Consider the following 20656-nt stretch of genomic DNA (forward strand, 5'->3'; position numbering starts at 1 on the left):
TTTTAATCACTCTTCCTGATTTATCACTTTCTTTCTATCTCCTTCTTTCTTCGCCTTGTTCTTCTTTTACTGGCTTTGGAAGAACTCGTGCATTTTACTTGTGTTTATAGGTGCATCCCAGTTCTATATATGAGATATCAGTATGTTGTTTCATTCTCAACTTGGAATTGAATATTAAAAGCAAGTCAACTAATAAATTCACATTTGCCGCTATGTTATCAACGATCTATGTAAACCATTGCCTTTTCTTTGTCATGCTTCACTTTATTTATCCTGCTGTTTTGGTATTACTGTATCAAACAAAGATTTTTCTTTTGAAGGGATGGATAGATTTATTTAAGGCGTTGATCTACTATTTGTATATAGTGTTGACAGAAGTAGCTTCGTATACACATGCATAGTTTTCGAGCTGCAGTTATTTAACTTACTGTGGGTAATACTAATCTATGTTTCTTATCATTTTTTCAATTCAAACCCTTTAATCTGTAAAGTTCTTATATACTGGCTACCACACGTAACGCGTTTGTGAAAATGTATGTTTGCAACTACTTAAAATCGCCTTTGCATTCAATTAACCATGTTATTCAAAATGCACTAGATAATAGAAATAAATAGCATTATTCGCGATATATGGTACCACGTACAATTGATCATACAAAATTAAACCGTAATAAGTAAAGCTATGAAATGCGGTAAAACTTCAATAGTTCTTGAAAATAGTACAAGAAAATACACGTAAAAGAGAGTAGAAAATCAATTATCAAGTTTATAAGGATAAGTATTTTAAATTCATTTCTCATTTGAAGCCTTTTTGGGTTTGGTTCGCACATACTTCTTCTTCTTTAACGAAGGGTTTTTAGACGGGCGAGATGGGCGATGCTGCCTGGATCCATCGTTTAACTCCGGAGGAGTGTAATTACTTTGCTTAAATTTTGTTTGCCTTAAAGAACCAATATTTGTGTTTCCAGAACCAAAAGTAACCTCTTTTTTTACAGCTTCAGCAAACTTTGAGTCAGTGGTAAACATTCTTCTCCAACCCTCTATTTGCTCGTGGGTAAGTGAATTGTCAAGTTTGGCAAGCAAATCCGCGCGTTCCTTTGATTTTCTGGCTTTTTGATCAAATACCTCTGGATTTTGTTGGTAAAAATCATACAAAGTTTGATTAATAAACTTCTGAAAATCGTGGGCGTCTTTAGAGGATGCTTCAGGATCATCATCACCGACACCCGAATCCACAGGGCCCGTAGTATCGAGATCATCATAAGTATCATCGTATTCATCGTCTTCAGCCATAGCAAGAAGGTTAAGTACTCGAGACTTGTCAGTTTCGGGAACAGATTTCTTCCAGAAATTTAAATCTTCGGGTTTTTTATTTAGGTAGAGTCTATCCGGAGATATATTAAGATGAGTAATATCATCCTCTTCCGCAACTGTACTCCTTGTCTTTTTATCGCTAGTACGATTTGAAATAACTGCAGTGACTGAAGAGCTAAGAGAAAGAGGAGCTATAGCTTTTTTAGGTTGTTTGTGCATCGAATCAACGTTAGGTTTCGTATAGATAGGCGAGTGTGTTGAAGAGTCAAGCTCTTCTGGTAGTGAGGAAGTAATTACAGATTCACAGGCAGCATCTATATTCCCCAGCGAGGCTGATAAGTGTTCAACGGCCTCTTCGACCGAAAGCTGCGGAAATAATTCTATTAGGCTTTTAACATCCCCGGGGTTTATATTCACAACCTTGTTAATTCCTTTTGATGCTACGTGGGAAGAAGATCGACCGCTTCTCTGTTTTCTCCAATCACGAAGACCTGAGTCAAGCATCATGCGAATTTCCGGATTGCCAATGTCTTTCAAGCGACGAAAAAGGGCTTCGTCTTCGAATACTACATAAATACAATTCCTTAAATCTAAGGAGTCTAAAAGCATTTCCAGATAAAACACTAGAGAGTTATCGGAGGAATGGTGGAGGGAAGTTTGAATAAGTTTTTTCAACCAAAATTCGTTTTCCTTAGCTTGCAAAGAAGCAGGATCTTTTTCCATCTCTTTAACGAGATCCGAAAGCACTGGTAGTAAATCCAAAATTGCGGGATAATAAACTGTCGAGCTGACACACTGGCAAACTGTCCAAACCAATACGAGCTTACAAAAGTTGGCATCTCGAAACTGTTGAGAGTTTTGAAAGCATTTTGTAAACTTGAATGCCATATCGTCTGAAGGGATTTGTCTGCACACCGACCAAGCATATGCATGATTTTGTGAAGACAGGAGAAAGCACGCAAGGAACTGCATAACAGTAACAGGACCAATTTTCTTTAAACAACCTTCAGTTTTGAGACATCGGTCAAAAAGAAAAATACAATTTCTTTCTCCCTCATCTTCCTCTACCAATTGACCATTCAATGTTTGACACCAGAAGGCATTTATTAACTTTGAAATCAATTCCGTAGCAGCAGGAGCAACAGAGGGCCAATATTCGTCTTTAACATATAACAGCTTGGAAACTACATTTTTGCTAGACGATATGACATTCTCAGACATTGCAGCGTATACGCTTTCTACTGCTGTGTTCGTGCTCTGTAGTTTCTATGTACTAGTACCAGCTGAGTAGCGACGTACCATGATTTTCGGTAATTCATAACTACACGGTGCAGCGCTTACAATGCAATGTGAGGTTAAGCCGCACTACAATAGGCTGTTTATAAGAGTACAATTCATCATCATATGCCCTTATTTACCATTTCTTCAAGGAATTTATATTCAAATCATCGTTTAAAAAAAATTTATTTCAAATAAAAAAAGGGAGTCGAGTCAGTTTAATTATGTGCTGACAAACTGTGCTTATAAGATGTGACATTTAACAGTACTCCTTTAACAATATATCATTCACATGAAACAGTATAGAGACTTAAAAAGACTCATCGCATCCTAACGTGTATATAAATGTCAGCCACGCAGTTTGGTATTGTTAGCTACGCAGTTTGATATCTGTTTTAACGATATATAGAACTGCGGTGAGTTTTAGTTGCGACCTACAATGTTGCGGTATGCAATATGATAAATTAAACAATGTGATATTTATTGTTATAAGAAGTTTGTTAGTATCGGTCACCGATATAGCTCATAACTGAACTGAGGAACGAGGTTCGGTTGTAGCTCTATTTATAATCTTTCTGATAGTTACTGTCTATGTAGATAAACAGATAGTTTATCTGTGTATCAATAGCGGATGTTCAGTAGTATCTTAACATCTGACATATAGTGATACGCAACGTGGTGTATCTTAGCGTCGTGTAGTATTGCTGACACAGTAAACCCGCATTTGCGTATTAACTTACAGTGGCATATTCTATTATACAGTAACAAAATATTTCAGGATCTCAAAAACGTTTAAGGAAATCTAAGTTGGGGTGAATAAAAAGGGCAGTGACAAAATTAATGTGTCAGAAGCAATCCACTGCCTCGTTCAGTTTTTTCGTTCTTCTTTTTTTATGCCATTGTTTGAAGGAATTAGTTGGAAATTTGTTTGAACAATTTTATTATTTTGTTAAAAAGTCTTTAAAGCGATTGGAATTGGACTACAGAGTGAATATTCTTGATTTTGCTGTTTCGTTTGTCGCAATCACAACAATTGAACTATTTGTGTGTATATCATTAAATAATAGACTGTCGTTAGAAAATGAAGAATAAATATTATCCCTTGAGGTCGTCTATGGATGAATTGAGTGCAAAAAACGATAATGAAATTGATTTGGAAAAAGGTCCTCTCCCAGAATACAATTCAGAAGATGGGAGCACATTGCCTCCATATTCAGGTAAGTGTTGTGTTGTTGGTAGATAAGATAAAGAATTGAGTGTGTCAAGGATTATTTGCTGTGTCTGTTTGTTTTGATTTACAATGTTTTTGTTGTGTTTGTTTGTTTACAACTTGACATATTACGAGTATAAATTCGTCTAACAGGCACGCTCTTTTTTCCTTTCCCATTAAAAAATATTCTAAAGTTACCATTGAATTTTGCTAACAATATAGAAAATATAAATTTAAAGGATCCCAAACAAATGGGAGCTAACAACCCTAACTTATTTAATACGGACGAGTCTACGACTCCTCCGGATTATGGTGAAGACAGTCTTTCTATTACACATAGAGAAAACCATTCTTCCGGGACGGCAGATAATTCTTCTACCTCTCCGTTGAAAAAAGCATTTTTATCATTCATTTCAATCTTTGTGCTAAACGTACCCGCAGTTTGTTATCTAACGTATAAGGACGCTCTCTTTAAAGATTATGGCAAAGATGAATGGGTATATTTTGCAGTGTGGTGTGCTAGTTGCCTAATGATTTTTATTTCTTTATGGTGTAAGTGACACGATAGGACTATTCTTACGTTCAGTCACTAACTCATTAGACTTCTATGAAACTTGGATCAAGGCAGTCAAAGTAACTGTAATTTTCTTGGCACAATGTATAAAGGTGACTGTAGTTTTCTTGGCACAATGTGTAAAGGTGACTTCAATTTCCTTGGCAAAATGTGTAAAGTTGACTGCAGTTTTCTTGGCACAATGTGTAAAGGTGACTGCAGTTTTCTTGGCACAATGTGTAAAGGTGATCTCTATTGGCCTTTTCAACATAAGAAGAGAAATGATGATTATAATTTGGTTACTCTGGTTAATCATTTGTTGTATACTCTTTGGTTGCGTCAAATCTGGCGATCTGAACTTAAATAAGGCTCTCATCTATTCCACATGCACTATTTCGGCTGTTTTACTTTTAATTGTATCATCTGGTAAGTGAAGTTACAATGCTAAACGCTGACAAACAGTTTGTATTCCATTTTGGACATTCGAGCGTACGTTAGCTAAGTTGGCAAAAGTGTTTTTGTTACAAAGTGGTATCGTGTTGGTACTAAACGGTACGATGTTTTTACGTGGTAAACATTTTGAATGGACAGGTTGTGAAATTGAAGCCTCTGTGCTATTTATTATGGGCAATGTTCTTTTTCTTTGCGAAATGGGTTCGTTAAATATTCTTGAAGTTTACTCTAACCATGCCAGAATGTCCAGGTGCACTCATAAGAACACGAAACTCTATCAGGAATGGTATAGCTTTTATATTAGGTATGTGTATTCAACCAACTGTATGAATGATTCTTTACTTACCCGATTAGAAGGTGCAGGGAGAGCGATTAGAGGTGCCAACGATAATAATGACATTCCCTTGGGGGAAATGGAAGTTGAAAGCGAGGTCTAATTGCGTTATTAATGTAGTTGTCGCTCCAGTTGGAAAACCTCTTTACGACAATCACCAACGCAGAGAAGCTGCGGCTTTTTGAAAAATAAGCACCAACATTCTTTAATTATTCTCTTTCTTCATAAGTTAATGGAAAATATGCTTAACTCATTCTTTCAATTACCAAAAATCGCCAACCAATGCATTCTACGATGTTGGATAAAGTGCATTGAGGACCGAGTCTTTATTTATTATGTATGCGAGTCTAATTATTTGTCTTTTTTAATGGAACTCAAGTCACAAACAATAATGATTTAAATTGTTTACGACAACTTAAAATCAACTAATGAAATCGAAAAACTCGTTGTTCCGCCTTGTTAAATTCACAATTTCATTGTCGTTATTACGTTCATTTCTCCTTCATCTTGATTCTTAATGAATCAAGCTCAATTATTATTTTTTCCTTTTGTTTAATGGTTTACTTAATACAAATTTCAATGTTTACGAAATAATGAACAGCATAATAAAATATTGTGATTTAGAACGATGGTTTGTTATCGTAATGATTATAGCGAATCGTTGCAATAGTGAGTATTTAATGTTGCAGTAAATGTATATACTGGTTTATGGTGCATTTCCTTATGCATGATTAGGAAAGCTAAGTGGGTAAATAAAAAGGGCAGTGACAAAATAAATGTGTCAGAAGCAATTTACTGCCTCGTTCAGTTTTTTCGTTCTTCTTTTTTTATGCCATTGTTTGAAGGAATTAGTTGGAAATTTGTTTGAACAATTTTATTATTTTGTTAAAAAGTCTTTGAAGTGGTTGGAATTGGACTACAGAGCGAATATTCTTGATTTCGCTGTTTCGTTTGTCGCAATCACAGCAATTAATTCACGCATGTGTTTTATTAAATAAAGAATGATCTTGATGAAATGAAGAATAATTACACTTCCTTGAAAAGTCCTCTAGATGAAGAAGATGAACTGAAGACAGATCATGAAATCGATTTGGAAAAAGGGCTACTTCCAGAATATAATTCAGAGGAAGAGGGCGCACTGCCTCCATATTCAGGTAAGAATTGTAAATAATAAGAAAGGAATTATTCAATTGAAAGTTGTAACTTTCTATTGCTGTAAAATAATTTGGATGTGATCATTGTTTACAGTTGGCATATCCAACACTTGATCATTTTCAAACATGCGCACATTGTATTTACTCATGTTATCAACTCAAGATAAATCATTCATAATTGAGATATACATTTTACTCATTCTTTAAATATTACGCTTTAGGCTAACTATAAATGCAGACATTTCGAAACTTGCTAATCCTGTACCTGAGGATTCAAGTACAGGACCTACAGAAATTGCGAATCCCAATGTCGAAAGAAGACAAGAATTCAAAGATTCACATCCAAATATATATTTCCTTCTGAGACTACTAATATCAGTTCTTGCAGTTAGTGTTGTCTTTTTTACTGCATGGGTTTGTGTAAACCCGTTGGAGAAGTCGATATTCGGCAAGGTAGCTTTCTCCGTCACAATTGGTATAACATGTCCAATATTGTTTATTGCTATTTTCTGTAAGCTATGCATGAAGTTGTTAATACGTTCATTCACTAACTCATCAGACTTCTATGAAACTTGGACCAAGGCTTGCGGAAAAGGAATCAAGCACTTTTTAAAAAAGTGGAGAAACATGTTTTTTACTTTTTGTAAAAGTCCTATTTTTTGCTTGGTTTTATTAAAAGCTGAAAACAAATTGAGTTCACATTTAGGTGATCAACAATGGGGATGGAAATGCTCGGCATCCGCTTTCACTTTCATGGCTGTATCAAGCATTCTCATATTCATTGCTGAAACAGGTTTGTTGTTTACTAAACATAATTAATACTAACGATATAGTGGAACCTGGATCTTGCTCTACAGATTTGGTGAAAAGAGTACAAGCATATTGTGGTAAATTTGATAAAAAAACATATAACTTTAAATTTGTTTGCTAATCATCATTAGATTATGAGGCCAGACAGTACGCGAGCAGCAATACTGCTATTCCGTTACGTGAGATGAACCCTGAAAATGAAGCCTAATTATATTGCTAACTTTACTATTGATTTATAAAGGCGCTCTTCTCACGAAACTTCTCTACAAGAATGTGCAATGGAAAGAAGCATCTATTTAATTGTGATTTACTAAACAAATCATGATGTGTTTAGAGTATATTACACTGTATTTTTGTTGTATGATTTCATTTCCTGAGGAATTGGATGAGCAAGTGCATTGCTTAAAAGATTCTGCAACATTGAGTCTTAACTATGTTTGCACTACATTTGTATCTATTGCCACTGAACTTGTCTGTGAAATTACCTGCTAATTCTCGCTGAAAGCAGCGGTTCTATTGACACTCTCAGATCAACTATTGAAATCTAGCTACATTTGCTCCACGTTCTGCTTTGAAACTCAAAGATCATTCGAACCTTTCAATGATCTCGGATTTAATTAACAGTTCGTTCATCTATCTCATATGAAGAAAGAAGTTTACTCCCTCATTGTTTACTCAATAGTGATATAGTGTACGAGTTGCGACCACGCTTGCCCACAGCTTAAATAAAAGGTATGAGAGAGACATCGTTATTAAAAATATCTGATAGTTAACAAACAATCTTTAATGGTTAGCTACGTAGTTTGGTATTCATTTTAACGAAAACTAGTAGTGTTTTCTTGTGATCTATTATATTGCACTACACAGGTAATATAAGTAGCTAATGAAAATAGGTATTCTAATATGAAGGATGTTCGTTGCATAACACTAATCACTGAGTTAAGGAACGGGGTTCAGTTGACCTCAATTTATAGCATTTGAAACGGCTATAATTTTAAATATATTTTTCTTATAATAGATGATTTATATCCATCTTAATACCTTATTATGTAAAGTTGGTAGAGCAAATAGAACATTAGAAGATGTGACAGATAGTGATACTCATCGTAGTGTATCATAGCTTAGTGTAGCATTCCTGACACTAATCTAGTTTTAAGATTGTGGTGGGCTGCAGTGATAGTGTGAATATTTACTGAATAAAATATATATCAAATTTTTTGGTACTATATGACTCGGGATAAGTATTCTAAGCAATAAATAAGTATACCTTAAACCTTGGGTGATAAATGCATCTTTAGAGGGGCCTAATTGTAGTATTGTCAAGCAATAGAATAGAATAGCCAGTAAGAAATTTTTACAAAGGTCTCCTAGAATTAGGTATTTAATTGATAATAGCATCAATCAATGTCAACTTTAAACCATTAAACTAATTTTAAGCTACGCTGCTAAAATATGTTTACTATATATTTGCATCTTTTTGATTTATTCGTCTAGGACAATGATCCATACTTTGGTATAATCAAAACGACGAACAAATCTTTAAGATTAGTTGGAGCACGAAAATACAGACCAACAAAAGTCTGGATTTCTCGATTCAGTTGTTAGCACGTTAGACGTAAATATATATAGCACTACACAGTATCCCTTTAATAATTTGAATATGTTTAACTAGATAATAATTGTACAAGGCAAACAACCCATATAGCATTATATACTAAGTTAGGAGAACTCGCCGTAGTCTTACTGCATCGTTCAAATGGTTTACAAAACTTGGTAGGTAGCACGTAGTACGTATAGTTTACCGAACAATTGCTAGAGACATAGTTTGCTATTGATACAGCCTACTAACTAAAGCAAAAGACATGGTAAAAAAAAAAATTGTGCAAGTTAAACGAGTCTGGGTTTGGCGTTGGTAAATAAAAATAAGGACTCTTCCGAAATTGCTTCAAGAATCTGACCGTAATCTTTAACATAAAAATTAGTTAAAGACCGAGTAATGTGGAGAGGCGAGCTCCGACCGTGTGCAAGTTATCTGGTGTTAAATATCGGAAGGCTAACAGCATACGATATTTTTTGTACCGAATTAGGCATCGTCATCCTATCCGTACTGAGGCAATATAGTAATTTTGAAAGATGCAAGGAAAGATGTGCCAGATCAATTCATGTTTTGAGTTTTGAGTTTTAACAATTTCATAGGAATAGATTAGGACAAAAGCAAAAAGATGGAAAAAAGCCGGTTGGAAACCGAAAAAAAGCAGATGGAGTTAGCAGTGCTAGGGTATACAAAGATTATATCGTATACAGTAAGCCAACACTTACTAATTGAAATTCATTCATTGAATAATTGATTGATTACTTTCTTTAATGATTTATTTTTCAATTTGTTTCTTCCTCCCTTCACTTAAATTGGAGCGGTAGTAATTGAGCCATTAAACAATTCGATAGTACTATAACTATGATACATTACAAATGCTAGTGAAGAAGTTTGACTTTTACTAGAAGCAATTTGTTAGCGGCTACTATGATAGTTTTTTCATTATCCTTTTTCATTTTTTGCATGGCTTATTGCGCTTTCCTGTTCCCCTGTTAATTTGCCATCCCGTTTATGATGAGAAAATACATGCAAGTGTGTAGCAGTGCAATTTCCCGCAATTACACAAATGGTCGCATTAATCGGATACTGCAAAATGGAAATTTGAATTGTTTATTGGGATCGCTTTTTGTTTCAACTTGTTTGTTTCATCAGCGATGTGGTGATTGAACAACTAAAGCGTCAAGCAAATGCGCCATTTCTTCTTTTCTTTGCAGCATAGCGCATCCCGATAATTCCCTATTTCGAAATCAAAATATATAATTTTTGTGATACAATGCGAATTTCCACTCTCATCTGTGTACTCGTTCACTCTAGCAATACTGTTTTACACTCATCTCGGCGCAAATCGCATCTCTATCTTGTCGCCTCCGCGGGTGAAAAGCCTGTTACCTGGAGGCCGTAGCTGTTACCTGTGATCTCGCTTGTTGAGGTGTTTGATTTCTTTGTCTGATATGACATCAAATTTGGGATGCGATACGTGCCTGGCCCTTAAGTATGGGCGTATGAGGAGTTGAATGGCGACAAGCTTCGACGAAATTAGATGAACATTTTCTATGCATTAGGGGTTATGTTTTTACATGGAATTGTAGATTACAATTTTAATTGTTAAATAAAAGATTGAATGATTTATGTTTTGAAGGGCCACTTTGCAGCTATCAACAAGATGTGAATGCTACATGTTGCGAATCAACCTACCGTCAGCCAACTACATTACTCACCGTTCACTGAAAAAAGAAAGGATTTAAGGTGGTTTAAGAGCGCTGGAAGGTGTAGCTGAAAGCTCAATTCGACTATAAATTGAGGATAGTCGGTGAACGAGGTTTATCGGCTTTACTCTTGCAGTTTGGAAAATCGCTATCTTCAGTTGGTTGAAAAAAGGAGTTTAGTTGCGCAATTTCTTCCTAAAGTTTCCTCTTTTCACACTAAGGTTTTGTCTTCTTATTGCTTTTAAGTGAACCCAGCTGGTTTTTGCACCTTGGGGATCCTGTCTTCTTTATTCTCACTTACTCGACGTCCCTAACTTTAAACAATCCCCCTCCCTCCTTCTTTCCTTACCCTTTATCTCCTATCGTTCGACTGTGTGGGTAGGTGCATGCATTGTTAACCTGTTGTTGCTTTTCCTTCTCTCTCGTCATCTATTCTTTTATTTTACTTACCCGGTTTTTTCTGCTGTTACTAAAAAAGAAACCCAAAAATTTCCCGTTTTACTCCCATCTACATTTTTTTTGTTTATTTCGTTTCCCTCTCTCCTCCCTCAAAACTAGTGCATCGATTTCCATTAGCACGCATCTGTGATTGTTGACTATCTGTGTATCTTCTTGCTGATTTATTATTCTTAAGCTAAGACAATCTTTTAATTTTCTTTAAAAATTTCCATCCCCCATTTCTCTCCTCTTTGTTTTTTTAAAACTTTCTACTAATTTGATCCCATTTACTCTACTAATTTATCTTTTCATCTTCTCCATTTTGTTAATCTTTACTTTTCAGTGACGGATCCCTGTTTTCTCTTTTTCAAGTACGAACGTGCCTCGTCTACCTGAATTCCTCCTTTAATTTTCTTTTTTGGTAAATATCCCAATAACAAAAAAGAACACTAGTAATTCAAATACTGCTATTTTCGTGAAGAGTGGTTCTTTTGATTTTTTTTGTTACTTTTTTGCTCTTAATTACTTGAATTGCTTTTTTTTTGTTTATTGTCTTTTTCTTCTTGCAAGGATTCATTTTGAAACACCCACTTTTCTGTGTGTCTGAGGCAAATAAAGTGTAATCCCCAAAATACTCAAGCGATAGTTTCTACTCTTTAATTGCATTTTGTACTAAAATTAACTTGTCTCAATGTCTGCTGCATCATCCGCAATTCCCAAACGAAGCGATCCTCGTTTACTTGACCAAAAAAAATCCGCGAAATCAACGTTGCCCAAAAATACTCCAGAAAACGGTGTTAGCACTGTAAAAAGTATGTTTTTCCAAAATTTGTTAACTTAAACTTATGTTATGCGCATATATATATGTATATATGTAACATTTTTTTTTTATTTTTACATAATTTCTAACTTTGATTTAGACTTACAACATGTTCCTTGTAAGTTCTTCCGAAATGGAACTTGTACCGCAGGCGAAAACTGCCCTTTTAGCCATTCTCTAGAAACAGAACGACCAATTTGTAAATACTTCTTGAAAGGGAATTGCAAATTTGGTCCTAAATGTGCTTTATCACACGCCCTTCCTGGCAACACAAATTTACCTAATGGAACTTCTACAAATACTATGGCCTCAATGGCTGCTAATGGTGGAGCAAGCTCTGTTGCGTCAAAACAAATGGGTGCTAATCAGATTTCCCCTTCGCTGTCCTCGAAAACGATGAAAAATCCGGCAGATAAGGCTAACAACACAACCGCTACAGATGTTAGAGGTAATACTGCCACATCCCCCTATTTCCCATTTTCGAGATCTCCTGGCAGGCATAGCGGCAATTCCACTATTAATGGTATGATGACAACGCCAAACTTTTTGTCTTCTGGAGTAAACAGTCGCTCTGTGGATGAGTTTAATAATAGCTCTTCTGGATTTCCCTCTAGTTTGAATGGAATTCCCATTGCTTCTCCTCCATTGGCAACATCACCAACGTCTTTCAGTCTTGCGTCTAGTGCTTCGTCTACCAATCTTGGCGGAAGTAAGGGGTTGTTGTTTCAGCAGATGACGAGTGAGAATAATAGAGATTACTTTTCTCGTCGTCCTACTCTACTGAATACATATGGTAATAGGTGTTCTTCCACTGATACGTTGTCTTCCTTATCTAGATTAACAAGCCAAGACCCATTAAAAGCATCTCTACCATTACAAAGCCCGCCTCTTGCTCCCAAAACCGGTGTTTCTTTATCCCGTCCTCGACTTACACTCGATCAATCACTTGGCAACTTATCACTTGGCTCGGGAATAAATCAACGACGACAGGTACCTCGTAGTAATTCCTATGCTGGCGCATTTCCTTCAGTGGTTAGTGCTAGCTTGCCCACTAAAGTAGATTTGAATCATCAAATGGACGTTAGTGATGAGGAGCAGCGCTTTTTAAGTACGCCTTTAGGAAGCTTTGATGAAAGCATTTTGGGCTCATCACCTATCAATCGATTAAGTTCAAGCTTTAAGCAGTACACTTCTTCCTTGAAAAGTCCTGGTTTAAGTACTCGGACCAGCTCTACTATGAATTCGTTAAACAGTAGTAGGTTCGGCGCATACTTCTCCAAGTCTCGTTATGTTGAAGGTTCGGGTTCAATGTCTACCACGCCCTTAGCCACTAGTGTCAATAACTCTTATAAGTTACCTTCAGGTTTTAGTGTTCGTGAAGAGGCCGTCTTCAGCTCGCCAACCACTGAAGGTTCAAGACCTGTGAGTCTTGCTCGATTGAAGAGCGAGCCTATTTTTAGAAGTGATACAGCATCTCCGGAAACCATCGCTGGTCTTGGTGATACAAAAAATGATCCTGTCGTGAGTACCAATAATAGCGTATCACGTATAACCGTTGCTAATAGTTCTCCTCCGTGGAATAGTACGGTGGAAGAAGAGACGCCATTCCAAATGGATGATTAAAATGAATGCCGTCGAAAAATTTACAAAAAGCTTGAAATGTTTTATTAAATTATGCATTATTATTGATAGTTATCATATTTTTTATTTTCTCTGTGCTTATCGCATGTTTTCAATATGTTTTTAAATTGGGGTTAGCAACATATGACCCTGCAAAACGTCTTGTTTAAATATGCGAAATTTTTTTTTCTATTTCCAAACATTCTTAAATGAAAACACTGATTTTCTCTAAATTAATTTTTACCCACAGTTTAAAAAAAAAAACTCATTGTTGTGGTTCAAGTTAATATAGTTGATACATTTACTATCTCAACTTATTTTTTCATTATGGCCCATTAAAAAGAATTACTGTCTATTTGATGCGGTTTGTTTCCTTTTTTTTCCTACTGATCATTTGCTACTGCAAATGAGTTAAAATGCGGATCCAGCGTACCTTTACACCTAATAATTGGGGAATTAATGATATTTTATACTCGGTTTGCTTGATTGTTTAAAAGTGTCTGATGAATTTAGAACCAATAAATATGTGTCAAAATGGTGAAGAGATATGGATAGCTTCAACATATGGTCCAAAGCACGTTTTGAAAAGTCAAAAAAAGAAGCTCGTTGCAATGCTTCAAACCAAATTTGAAAAATGTTAATGAGGCAAACGATTGCATGAATGATTTAATAAGATTAGACAGTTTAAAAAGAATTGCGTTCTTTACGAAAACGTATCATTGAACTAAAAGTGATGTATGTACAGGTTGGTTAGTTTACCTTTTTACAGTACTATTTTTCTACTGATACCATCAGCACCATAGAGGTAAATACAAAATTATGGCGTTGCTAAAGAAATAAATAATAAGGGAAACCATATTCTCATAAAAAAAAAACGGCACTAGAATTACTATAAACGATATTGGGGGGAAATATTATTAGAGTATCAAAGATATGGGCATCTCAATAATGACTTAGCAAGTGAAAAAGTTAGATTTTAGGTATATTGGTCGGTTAGGCAGAGGCGTCCAAACTTTCTTTCTTTCTAGTCTTTGTTGACGACGCTGTAAATCGCGCAAGAGAGCTCGCTCATCTCTTAAAACAACAGTAACTCGAACCCGTGGAGATCTCTCAATGGCACGACCTCCACGGCCCATAGTGATAAGTTTCTTTAAATACTTTGCCTTTCCAACCCATATTTGATCAACGTAGAGAGTACTCTCATCAAGACCAGCTTCACGAACAGCGTTTTCTCGAGCAGAAACCAAAGCAGTTGCGATGTACTTGGAAATTTTTTTATCTGACATTTTCATTTGAAGTAAAGCATGATAAAATGGCTTATGGGCAATTTGACGACACAAAGCGCCGACTTTCTTTAAAGAGGAGCGAAGCACCATTGATTGTAAGGTGTAGGAAGGATCCATGGTCTCCTGTTTTTTGAAAGAAATACGTGACCTTGGTCTCTCTTTTACACGCTCTTCCTTTTGCTGACGATTAGAATCGTCCTTCTGGTTAGCAAGCATTGAGAAAATGTCGGACCCTTTTTGCGAACCCAAATTTGCAGGATTTTGTGCAGACTCCCTTAAGTAGGATCCATTTGAAAATTCTCTAACAAAAGAAAGTAATGGAAATTTGTAATGGTACGTTTTAGAATTCAATCCTATCGTGGACGATGGAACTAAAAAGCCCTTTGATATTTTCATAAATTGATTAATGTATTTCATAATTAAATCTTAAAAATTTTTTCCCAAATATTCCTTCCACACATAGAAGTCAACGTTTTCGACTAATTTGAGCAAATGCGCTTTCTCAATGTTGTAACAAAACCAGGTAAATATTACATGCCAAGGTGGTACTAATAGGAATTGCAACCTAACGAATTGCTAACTGTACTATGTTATAGGTCAGTTAGCATTTCCCTCCTTATACAGTTATAAAAATCTTAAATGAGAGAGCTCACTATCACTATGCAAGCTACTCAGTTTGTAAATCTATTTCAAGGATGGATAAACTACGATAAGGTAACTTTACAACGATGTTAACACATGCTTACATGCTTTATGCTGGCACACTAAGCTGCACATTGCGGGTATTATCTGAACGCGTTAAATGCATGGTCACGTAAAGACAGAAAACGGCCCTTGGCAGTAAACAAACAACCCATTTGTATGTTAGACAAATAATATTAGAGACAGGTGCAGAGACTGTACATGAATTGTTATTTATGATATCTTTTAGCTTCTTTGGGGAGGACGAGATTAATATTACGACCTAGTGGGCGCGTACTGAGATATTTTAGTACAATAACCTTTTGAAATTTTTTGGATATTATCCTTTTCTTTTTTATTATGGAACAAGTACAAGATGAAATTTGGAAGTTAAGTACGCTGGACGCCTGGGAAATGGTGAACAAAAATACAGAAGTTGTGTTTGATGAAATCCCCGAGCCAGAAACTTTAAGTGAAATGAAAAGACACCCATTGTATAGCAACATCTTTAACGCCGATAATAATACTACGAGTTTCACAGAACAAATCGAGACTTCTGAAACCTCCAAAACCCAAGACTCGGAGGGGAACAAAGTTGATAAAAATTTAAAAGAAAACAAGTCAATACGTCGTAAGAGAAGCATTGACAACGATTATGAATTGAGTAATGTAAAGAGAAATGATATAACATCGGGAAAAAATAGAGAATTCGAAAACGAACACCATCCCGCAAGCGATACTTCTTCTTGGCGGGAACTACCATCAATTCCAACGTTGGAAGAATTGACGTCAAAGAGTGTTGAATTACCTTCAAACAACATATACGGAGGATACAAGTCCTTTGAAGATTACTTATCTATACACTATCGGTTGCTACGTGAGGACGCAGTTTCCCCATTACGAGAAAGTGTGCTTCGGTACAAGGTAAACCCCAATTACATTACCGGCTCTTCGTTAGCCGTATATGATCATGTGCGGATAGATGGCTATACAATATCTTCCAGTGTTATAGCTGCAAAATTATCCTTCAGTGTTCGCGCTAAGAAAAAAATAAAATGGGCTACCAGTCGTCGTCTTATCAGTGGATCTTTAGTTTTATTAAGCAATGATGATTTCCAGACTTTTCGCATTGGAACTGTCTGTGCGCGGCCCTTGAGTGGCCTTAATAAACATCCTCATGAAATAGATGTCAAATTTGAAGATATTAGTATCTCTTTAGATCCTCGAGAAGAATATGTTATGATCGAAGCTACTTCAGGCTATTGGGAAGCTTACAAGCATGTTCTTCGTTCATTACAGAGGCTTTCTGCTAGCACATTCCCGATGAAGGATTACTTGGTACACTGTAAAAGTAATCAGGAGACTGCTAAACACATACAAAATAATCCTAGGATACGCATAAATTCTATCTTAAAAAATAACTCTCAAAAAATCGTAAATGCTCTTGAGCCGTTCGGTCCTGGCGAGTATATACTAGACTCGTCACAGTTAAAAGCTTACCAGTCCATGCTGACTAAGAGACTCTCCATTATTCAAGGCCCTCCAGGGACTGGTAAAAGCTTTGTTACTCTTAAAGCCATAGAAACATTACTTGAGAATACTCACTCCCATGTTCTTCCGATTTTAGTAGCTTGCCAAACGAATCATGCAGTCGATCAAATATTGATTCGTTTATTGCATCAAGGCGCTTCAGTAATGCGACTAGGTTCAAGAACGAAGGATCCTGAGATTGCAGCGGTTACGATTTTTCAAAAAGCAAAGCACACCAAGCATTCATTTAAGGCTGCTTATAATGAGATTCGTCACAAAAAGCAACGCTTAATCAAGCAAATAACTAATATTATGCATAATTTCAACCTTGAATTTGTAACTCTTAGCTATCTGCATAGTAAGGGAATTATAACGACCTCGCAACTCGAGTCCCTTCGTAACAACACTGAGTGGATCAGTTCTGTTGCGGAAAATGGCGAAAAAACTGAAGAGGAATTAATAAGTATCTGGTTAGGCGATGCTAAAGTGGAGCTTATCACTCCATCAGAAATTACGGATGGTTTTGAGGAGGAACTACAAATTGATCCAGAAAAGCTGGAAGAAATTCAGAAAGAAGCAGAAGACAGTGGTGCTTTAATGGAAGAGGAATTGAGAGGGAAATTTATTAACTTAAGATGCAAATATCTATTTTCAAAGCTAACAACACTTCATGAAAAGGAGATTGATACCCTTCTCACTATTCCAAATATTTGGGATATACCAGAGTATAGTAGAGGAATCATTTACTGTCGCTGGTTAGAATCGGCATATGCAGCTGCCGAAAAAGAACTCAATCGTCTCTATAGATTTTATCTGAAAGTAGACCGCGAGCGTATTGGTTTTTCAAACAAACGCGCAGCCATTCTTTTGCGTGGAGCGAACGTAATTGGAATGACCACAACTGGATTAAATAAGTATCGTGATATATTAGAAAGGATAAATCCAAAAATTTGCTTTATCGAGGAAGCAGCAGATGTGTTAGAAGGACCGATTATTCCAGCTGTTTTCCCTTCTTTAGAACAATTGGTTCTTATCGGTGATCACAAACAACTTAGACCAGGTTGTTCAACTTATGCATTACGACAAGATCCATTTAATTTATCAATATCTATGTTTGAACGATTAGTTGAAAATGATATGGAATATACTCGGTTGACAATGCAAAGAAGTAAGTAATTTTAAATACAATTTCCTACTAACAGACCTTAGGAATGCATCCCCAGATTCGAAGATTAGTGAGTTCTGTTTACGAAGATTTATCGGATTATGAAATTACCAAGTATTGGCCTAGTATTCCGGGAATGGGCGAAATTAGGAGATTCTTTTTAACTCATTCTCGTATTGAAGACAATGATGGCTTTGCTTCGAAAATTAATTTATTCGAAGCTCAGATGTTAGTTCAATTTGCAGTCTATCTCATTAATAATGGCGTTGAACCTCAAAAAATTACCTGCCTAACGTTTTATGCTGCTCAAAAGGATCTAATAGAGCGATTGTTAAGTGAGTCTCTTAATAGAGAAAAACATTTTATTAAAGTCGCGACTGTAGATGGGTATCAAGGGGAAGAGAATGATGTCGTTCTTCTTTCTCTTGTGCGCAACAATGACCGGACAGAGGTCGGATTTCTTTCCTCCCCACATCGCGTTTGTGTTTCTTTATCTAGAGCTAGGAGTAAGTGAGATTTTATGAAAGGAATTATTAACATATTATCAGGAGGATTGTTTATATTTGGAAATGCGCAACTTGTTGCGGAGTCGAATCCCTTGTGGTGGGACGCAATAAATACCCTCATGAATGATGAAACAATACAAGGTCTAGGAGATCACCTACCTTTGTTTACCAAAGATGGTACAATTTATGTAAATGGTAAGAAAAGCAAGCAGTTTCAGTTTAATTTTCTGACTCACTCTGTAGATCCTGTTGAATTGCTTGACGTTAATATGCGATTGACAAGGAAATAATGAGGTTTTAATATATTTATACTTTTACTTAAATTTATAGGGTTTCTACTTTTTTTTACAAACTTTTGTCAATAGTCACATTTAATATATTGACAAGCATTAGAAGGGATTTAATGAAAATAATATTCACGAACTGAGTTCGACAAATAGCGCGATAAAGATACAACACGACAGGCTTTTCAATAGCTTAAAAATATCTAGAATTTGACACAGGATGATTTAAGTGAACAGCCGAAAGTATAACGATTATGATGGACGAGTTTTTGAGGATGTCGTTTTTGAAGAAGTATGAAGGAAGCAAAAGACAGATATAGCAATTAGGGCTATGACTGTTGCAAAAATAACTTGAACAGACAGGATTGTGGATAAAACATTCGACAGTAATGTCTTTGTAAAATTTTCACTTTTGTCTGAAGAACTTTGCAGAGTTGCTTCCGTCATTGTGTCAAATGGAGATTTGTCCGGGCGCTTTACAGATTCTTCATTTTGGATATAGCGTTCAACAAGTCGGGATTTAATAGACTGGTAGATTAGTAATTGACGAATCAGTTTTTTAGCTCTTACATCTTTCTTAGTAGATTGAACGGAGGTTAGACATGAATCGATTTTGGAGAAAGCCATCTCAAAAAAGGACTCCGTGGCAGCGAAATGAAACTTATTCTCCTCAAAGGCTGATACAAATGCATCCTTAGGGGAAGTAACGGTACGTACTTGCATTGAAGAAAATTTTGGATGTAAAATGATAGGCAAACTGGAACTTCTGTATCAACAGGGTTAGTACGTAAACGAAGATAAAGATACAATCACATACTCATCCTCGAAAACAGTGGAAATATCGTTTGTGCTTGAAGCCTCTAATTGCTGGTAGAGAACAGGATCCACTGAGGTAAGTAATGTAGGAGAAGTGATAGAAACGTTTACGAATGCTTCAATAAGATGACAAGCGTCCTGTTTCGATAAAAGGTGATTGGGATCATTCTCCACAAATTCCGAAGCCAACTTTCGGACTTCTTTTTTCATCCAAGGGTTTTTCGTAAACAGCTCACTATAATGAATGTCAAGGAGAGTGATAAGTTCGGAAATGGAAATCTGCAACCATTGTTAGAGAGGAAAACAAGATGCTTCTATAGAAATGATTTAACTTACCTTCGAATGGGATATCTTGGAGATCTGTCCAAACAACTCTTGGCTTTTCGTCAATTCATTAGGAACGGAATTCATACTGCAACAAGTGAAACTTAATAAATTTTCAAAAATAAATTTTGATTTGAAAGCAAATAGTTCTCGAAGGGATTGAATTTCTTCCGGCGAAAGGAGTTTAAAGAAATTTAATTTTAGATGCAAAAGAACAGTGAATCAGAACAAAAAAGGAAGTTAATAACTCGATTTCGCTTTAATAAATAAAAATATTATCATAAACACATTAAAAATTCTATCAATAGACCTTAACTATGTTTTTTATACAGAAAGGAGTATGCCGTCAGTCAAGTTGTAACTATATTATCATTTCCATAAGAAAACTTCTTGTTTTTCCTATTGATTGAAAAATTTACTAATTAAATAGTATCGTAAACTTCAAGTAAAATTCATCAACTAAGTCGTAAGGGACTAATGGTTGAAGATGAACGAAGACAATTTCATAAAAGTTATCGAAGTAACATGTGACTTGAGTTACCAAATTATTGAAAAGGGCATGTAGTAGTAAATATCAGAAAAAAAGTAGGTAAATAATAACAAATGTAGGCGAGTTAGAATAAGATTCGTTCTTTTTTATTATTCCTTTTTAATCAACAATTTGTTTTTTTTTATTGAACCGAAAATCATCGACGCCGAGTAAGAAAGAGTGAGATTATAATAATCCTTGACATGAAGAATTTTATAGTGAAAAAGTATCTCTGATCTTAAAACTTTCAT

At 35.7% G+C, this 20656-nt stretch overlaps 7 protein-coding genes and 12 long non-coding RNA genes across 20 annotated transcripts, besides 2 other annotated features; 7 read left to right on the forward strand and 12 right to left on the reverse strand.

Moving 5' to 3' along the window:
* Positions 1-540: 540 nt before the first annotated feature.
* rqt3 (CUE domain-containing protein Cue3) lies at positions 541-2554 on the reverse strand. The gene has a single exon (NM_001023397.3). The coding sequence runs from the start codon at positions 2533-2535 to the stop codon at positions 790-792; it is 1746 nt and encodes a 581-aa protein (NP_588406.1). The 5' UTR covers positions 2536-2554; the 3' UTR covers positions 541-789.
* Positions 2039-2289, forward strand: SPOM_SPNCRNA.7587. The gene has a single exon (NR_196923.1). It is a non-coding gene; the product is annotated as a non-coding RNA (long non-coding RNA).
* Positions 2555-2960: 406 nt separating the features above from the next.
* Positions 2961-3302: an LONG TERMINAL REPEAT.
* Positions 3303-3539: 237 nt separating this feature from the next.
* SPOM_SPNCRNA.7588 lies at positions 3540-3748 on the reverse strand. The gene has a single exon (NR_196924.1). It is a non-coding gene; the product is annotated as a non-coding RNA (long non-coding RNA).
* Positions 3674-5643, forward strand: wtf19 (the record flags this gene model as incomplete). 2 transcript variants are annotated; one of them, NM_001023398.3, is made up of 6 exons in its annotated part: positions 3674-3809; positions 4025-4354; positions 4404-4781; positions 4818-5009; positions 5050-5112; positions 5163-5643. In NM_001023398.3, 6 exons carry the CDS (start codon positions 3674-3676, stop codon positions 5243-5245), a joined length of 1182 nt encoding a protein of 393 aa, NP_588407.1. The 2 variants fall into 2 exon arrangements, with proteins under 2 accessions (NP_588407.1, NP_001417981.1); NM_001431049.1 differs by lacking the exon at positions 3674-3809 and having other exon boundaries at positions 4054-4354; positions 5163-5245.
* SPOM_SPNCRNA.7589 lies at positions 4061-4275 on the reverse strand. The gene has a single exon (NR_196925.1). It is a non-coding gene; the product is annotated as a non-coding RNA (long non-coding RNA).
* SPOM_SPNCRNA.7590 lies at positions 4968-5235 on the reverse strand. The gene has a single exon (NR_196926.1). It is a non-coding gene; the product is annotated as a non-coding RNA (long non-coding RNA).
* A 282-nt stretch (positions 5644-5925) lies between the features above and the next one.
* Positions 5926-7898, forward strand: wtf20 (wtf antidote-like meiotic drive suppressor Wtf20). Its single transcript, NM_001023399.3, has 5 exons — positions 5926-6296; positions 6535-6807; positions 6856-7089; positions 7130-7183; positions 7238-7898. The coding sequence occupies exons 1-5, from the start codon at positions 6158-6160 to the stop codon at positions 7312-7314; spliced, it is 777 nt and encodes a 258-aa protein (NP_588408.1). The 5' UTR covers positions 5926-6157; the 3' UTR covers positions 7315-7898.
* On the reverse strand, positions 7432-7816 carry SPOM_SPNCRNA.7591. Its single transcript, NR_196927.1, has one exon. It is a non-coding gene; the product is annotated as a non-coding RNA (long non-coding RNA).
* Positions 7896-8247: an LONG TERMINAL REPEAT.
* Positions 8248-8789: 542 nt separating this feature from the next.
* SPOM_SPNCRNA.1255 lies at positions 8790-9218 on the reverse strand. The gene has a single exon (NR_150120.1). It is a non-coding gene; the product is annotated as a non-coding RNA (long non-coding RNA).
* Positions 8980-9374, forward strand: SPOM_SPNCRNA.7592. The gene has a single exon (NR_196928.1). It is a non-coding gene; the product is annotated as a non-coding RNA (long non-coding RNA).
* Positions 9375-9511: 137 nt separating this feature from the next.
* SPOM_SPNCRNA.7593 lies at positions 9512-9923 on the forward strand. The gene has a single exon (NR_196929.1). It is a non-coding gene; the product is annotated as a non-coding RNA (long non-coding RNA).
* SPOM_SPNCRNA.7594 lies at positions 9881-10153 on the reverse strand. Its single transcript, NR_196930.1, has one exon. It is a non-coding gene; the product is annotated as a non-coding RNA (long non-coding RNA).
* Positions 10154-10396: 243 nt separating this feature from the next.
* On the forward strand, positions 10397-15023 carry SPOM_SPCC1739.01 (zf-CCCH type zinc finger protein). Its single transcript, NM_001023400.3, has 2 exons — positions 10397-11656; positions 11765-15023. Exons 1-2 carry the CDS (start codon positions 11536-11538, stop codon positions 13285-13287), a joined length of 1644 nt encoding a protein of 547 aa, NP_588409.2. The 5' UTR covers positions 10397-11535; the 3' UTR covers positions 13288-15023.
* On the reverse strand, positions 12197-12480 carry SPOM_SPNCRNA.7595. The gene has a single exon (NR_196931.1). It is a non-coding gene; the product is annotated as a non-coding RNA (long non-coding RNA).
* Positions 14131-15091, reverse strand: mrpl22 (mitochondrial 54S ribosomal protein uL22m). The gene has a single exon (NM_001023401.3). The coding sequence runs from the start codon at positions 14985-14987 to the stop codon at positions 14238-14240; it is 750 nt and encodes a 249-aa protein (NP_588410.1). The 5' UTR covers positions 14988-15091; the 3' UTR covers positions 14131-14237.
* A 325-nt stretch (positions 15092-15416) lies between these two features.
* hrr1 (helicase Hrr1) lies at positions 15417-20162 on the forward strand. Its single transcript, NM_001023402.3, has 4 exons — positions 15417-17949; positions 17991-18452; positions 18495-18647; positions 18696-20162. The coding sequence occupies exons 1-4, from the start codon at positions 15612-15614 to the stop codon at positions 18740-18742; spliced, it is 3000 nt and encodes a 999-aa protein (NP_588411.2). The 5' UTR covers positions 15417-15611; the 3' UTR covers positions 18743-20162.
* SPOM_SPNCRNA.7596 lies at positions 15487-15849 on the reverse strand. Its single transcript, NR_196932.1, has one exon. It is a non-coding gene; the product is annotated as a non-coding RNA (long non-coding RNA).
* On the reverse strand, positions 17277-18504 carry SPOM_SPNCRNA.7597. Its single transcript, NR_196933.1, has one exon. It is a non-coding gene; the product is annotated as a non-coding RNA (long non-coding RNA).
* dms1 lies at positions 18842-20355 on the reverse strand. The gene is made up of 4 exons (NM_001023403.3): positions 19889-20355; positions 19554-19831; positions 19307-19502; positions 18842-19264 (listed from the first exon to the last, which is right to left on the reverse strand). The coding sequence occupies exons 1-4, from the start codon at positions 19961-19963 to the stop codon at positions 18989-18991; spliced, it is 825 nt and encodes a 274-aa protein (NP_588412.2). The 5' UTR covers positions 19964-20355; the 3' UTR covers positions 18842-18988.
* Between the last annotated feature and the right edge of the window lie 301 nt (positions 20356-20656).

The sequence above is a fragment of the Schizosaccharomyces pombe genome (assembly GCF_000002945.2).
Source record: "Schizosaccharomyces pombe strain 972h- genome assembly, chromosome: III".
NCBI classification, from domain to species: domain Eukaryota; kingdom Fungi; phylum Ascomycota; class Schizosaccharomycetes; order Schizosaccharomycetales; family Schizosaccharomycetaceae; genus Schizosaccharomyces; species Schizosaccharomyces pombe.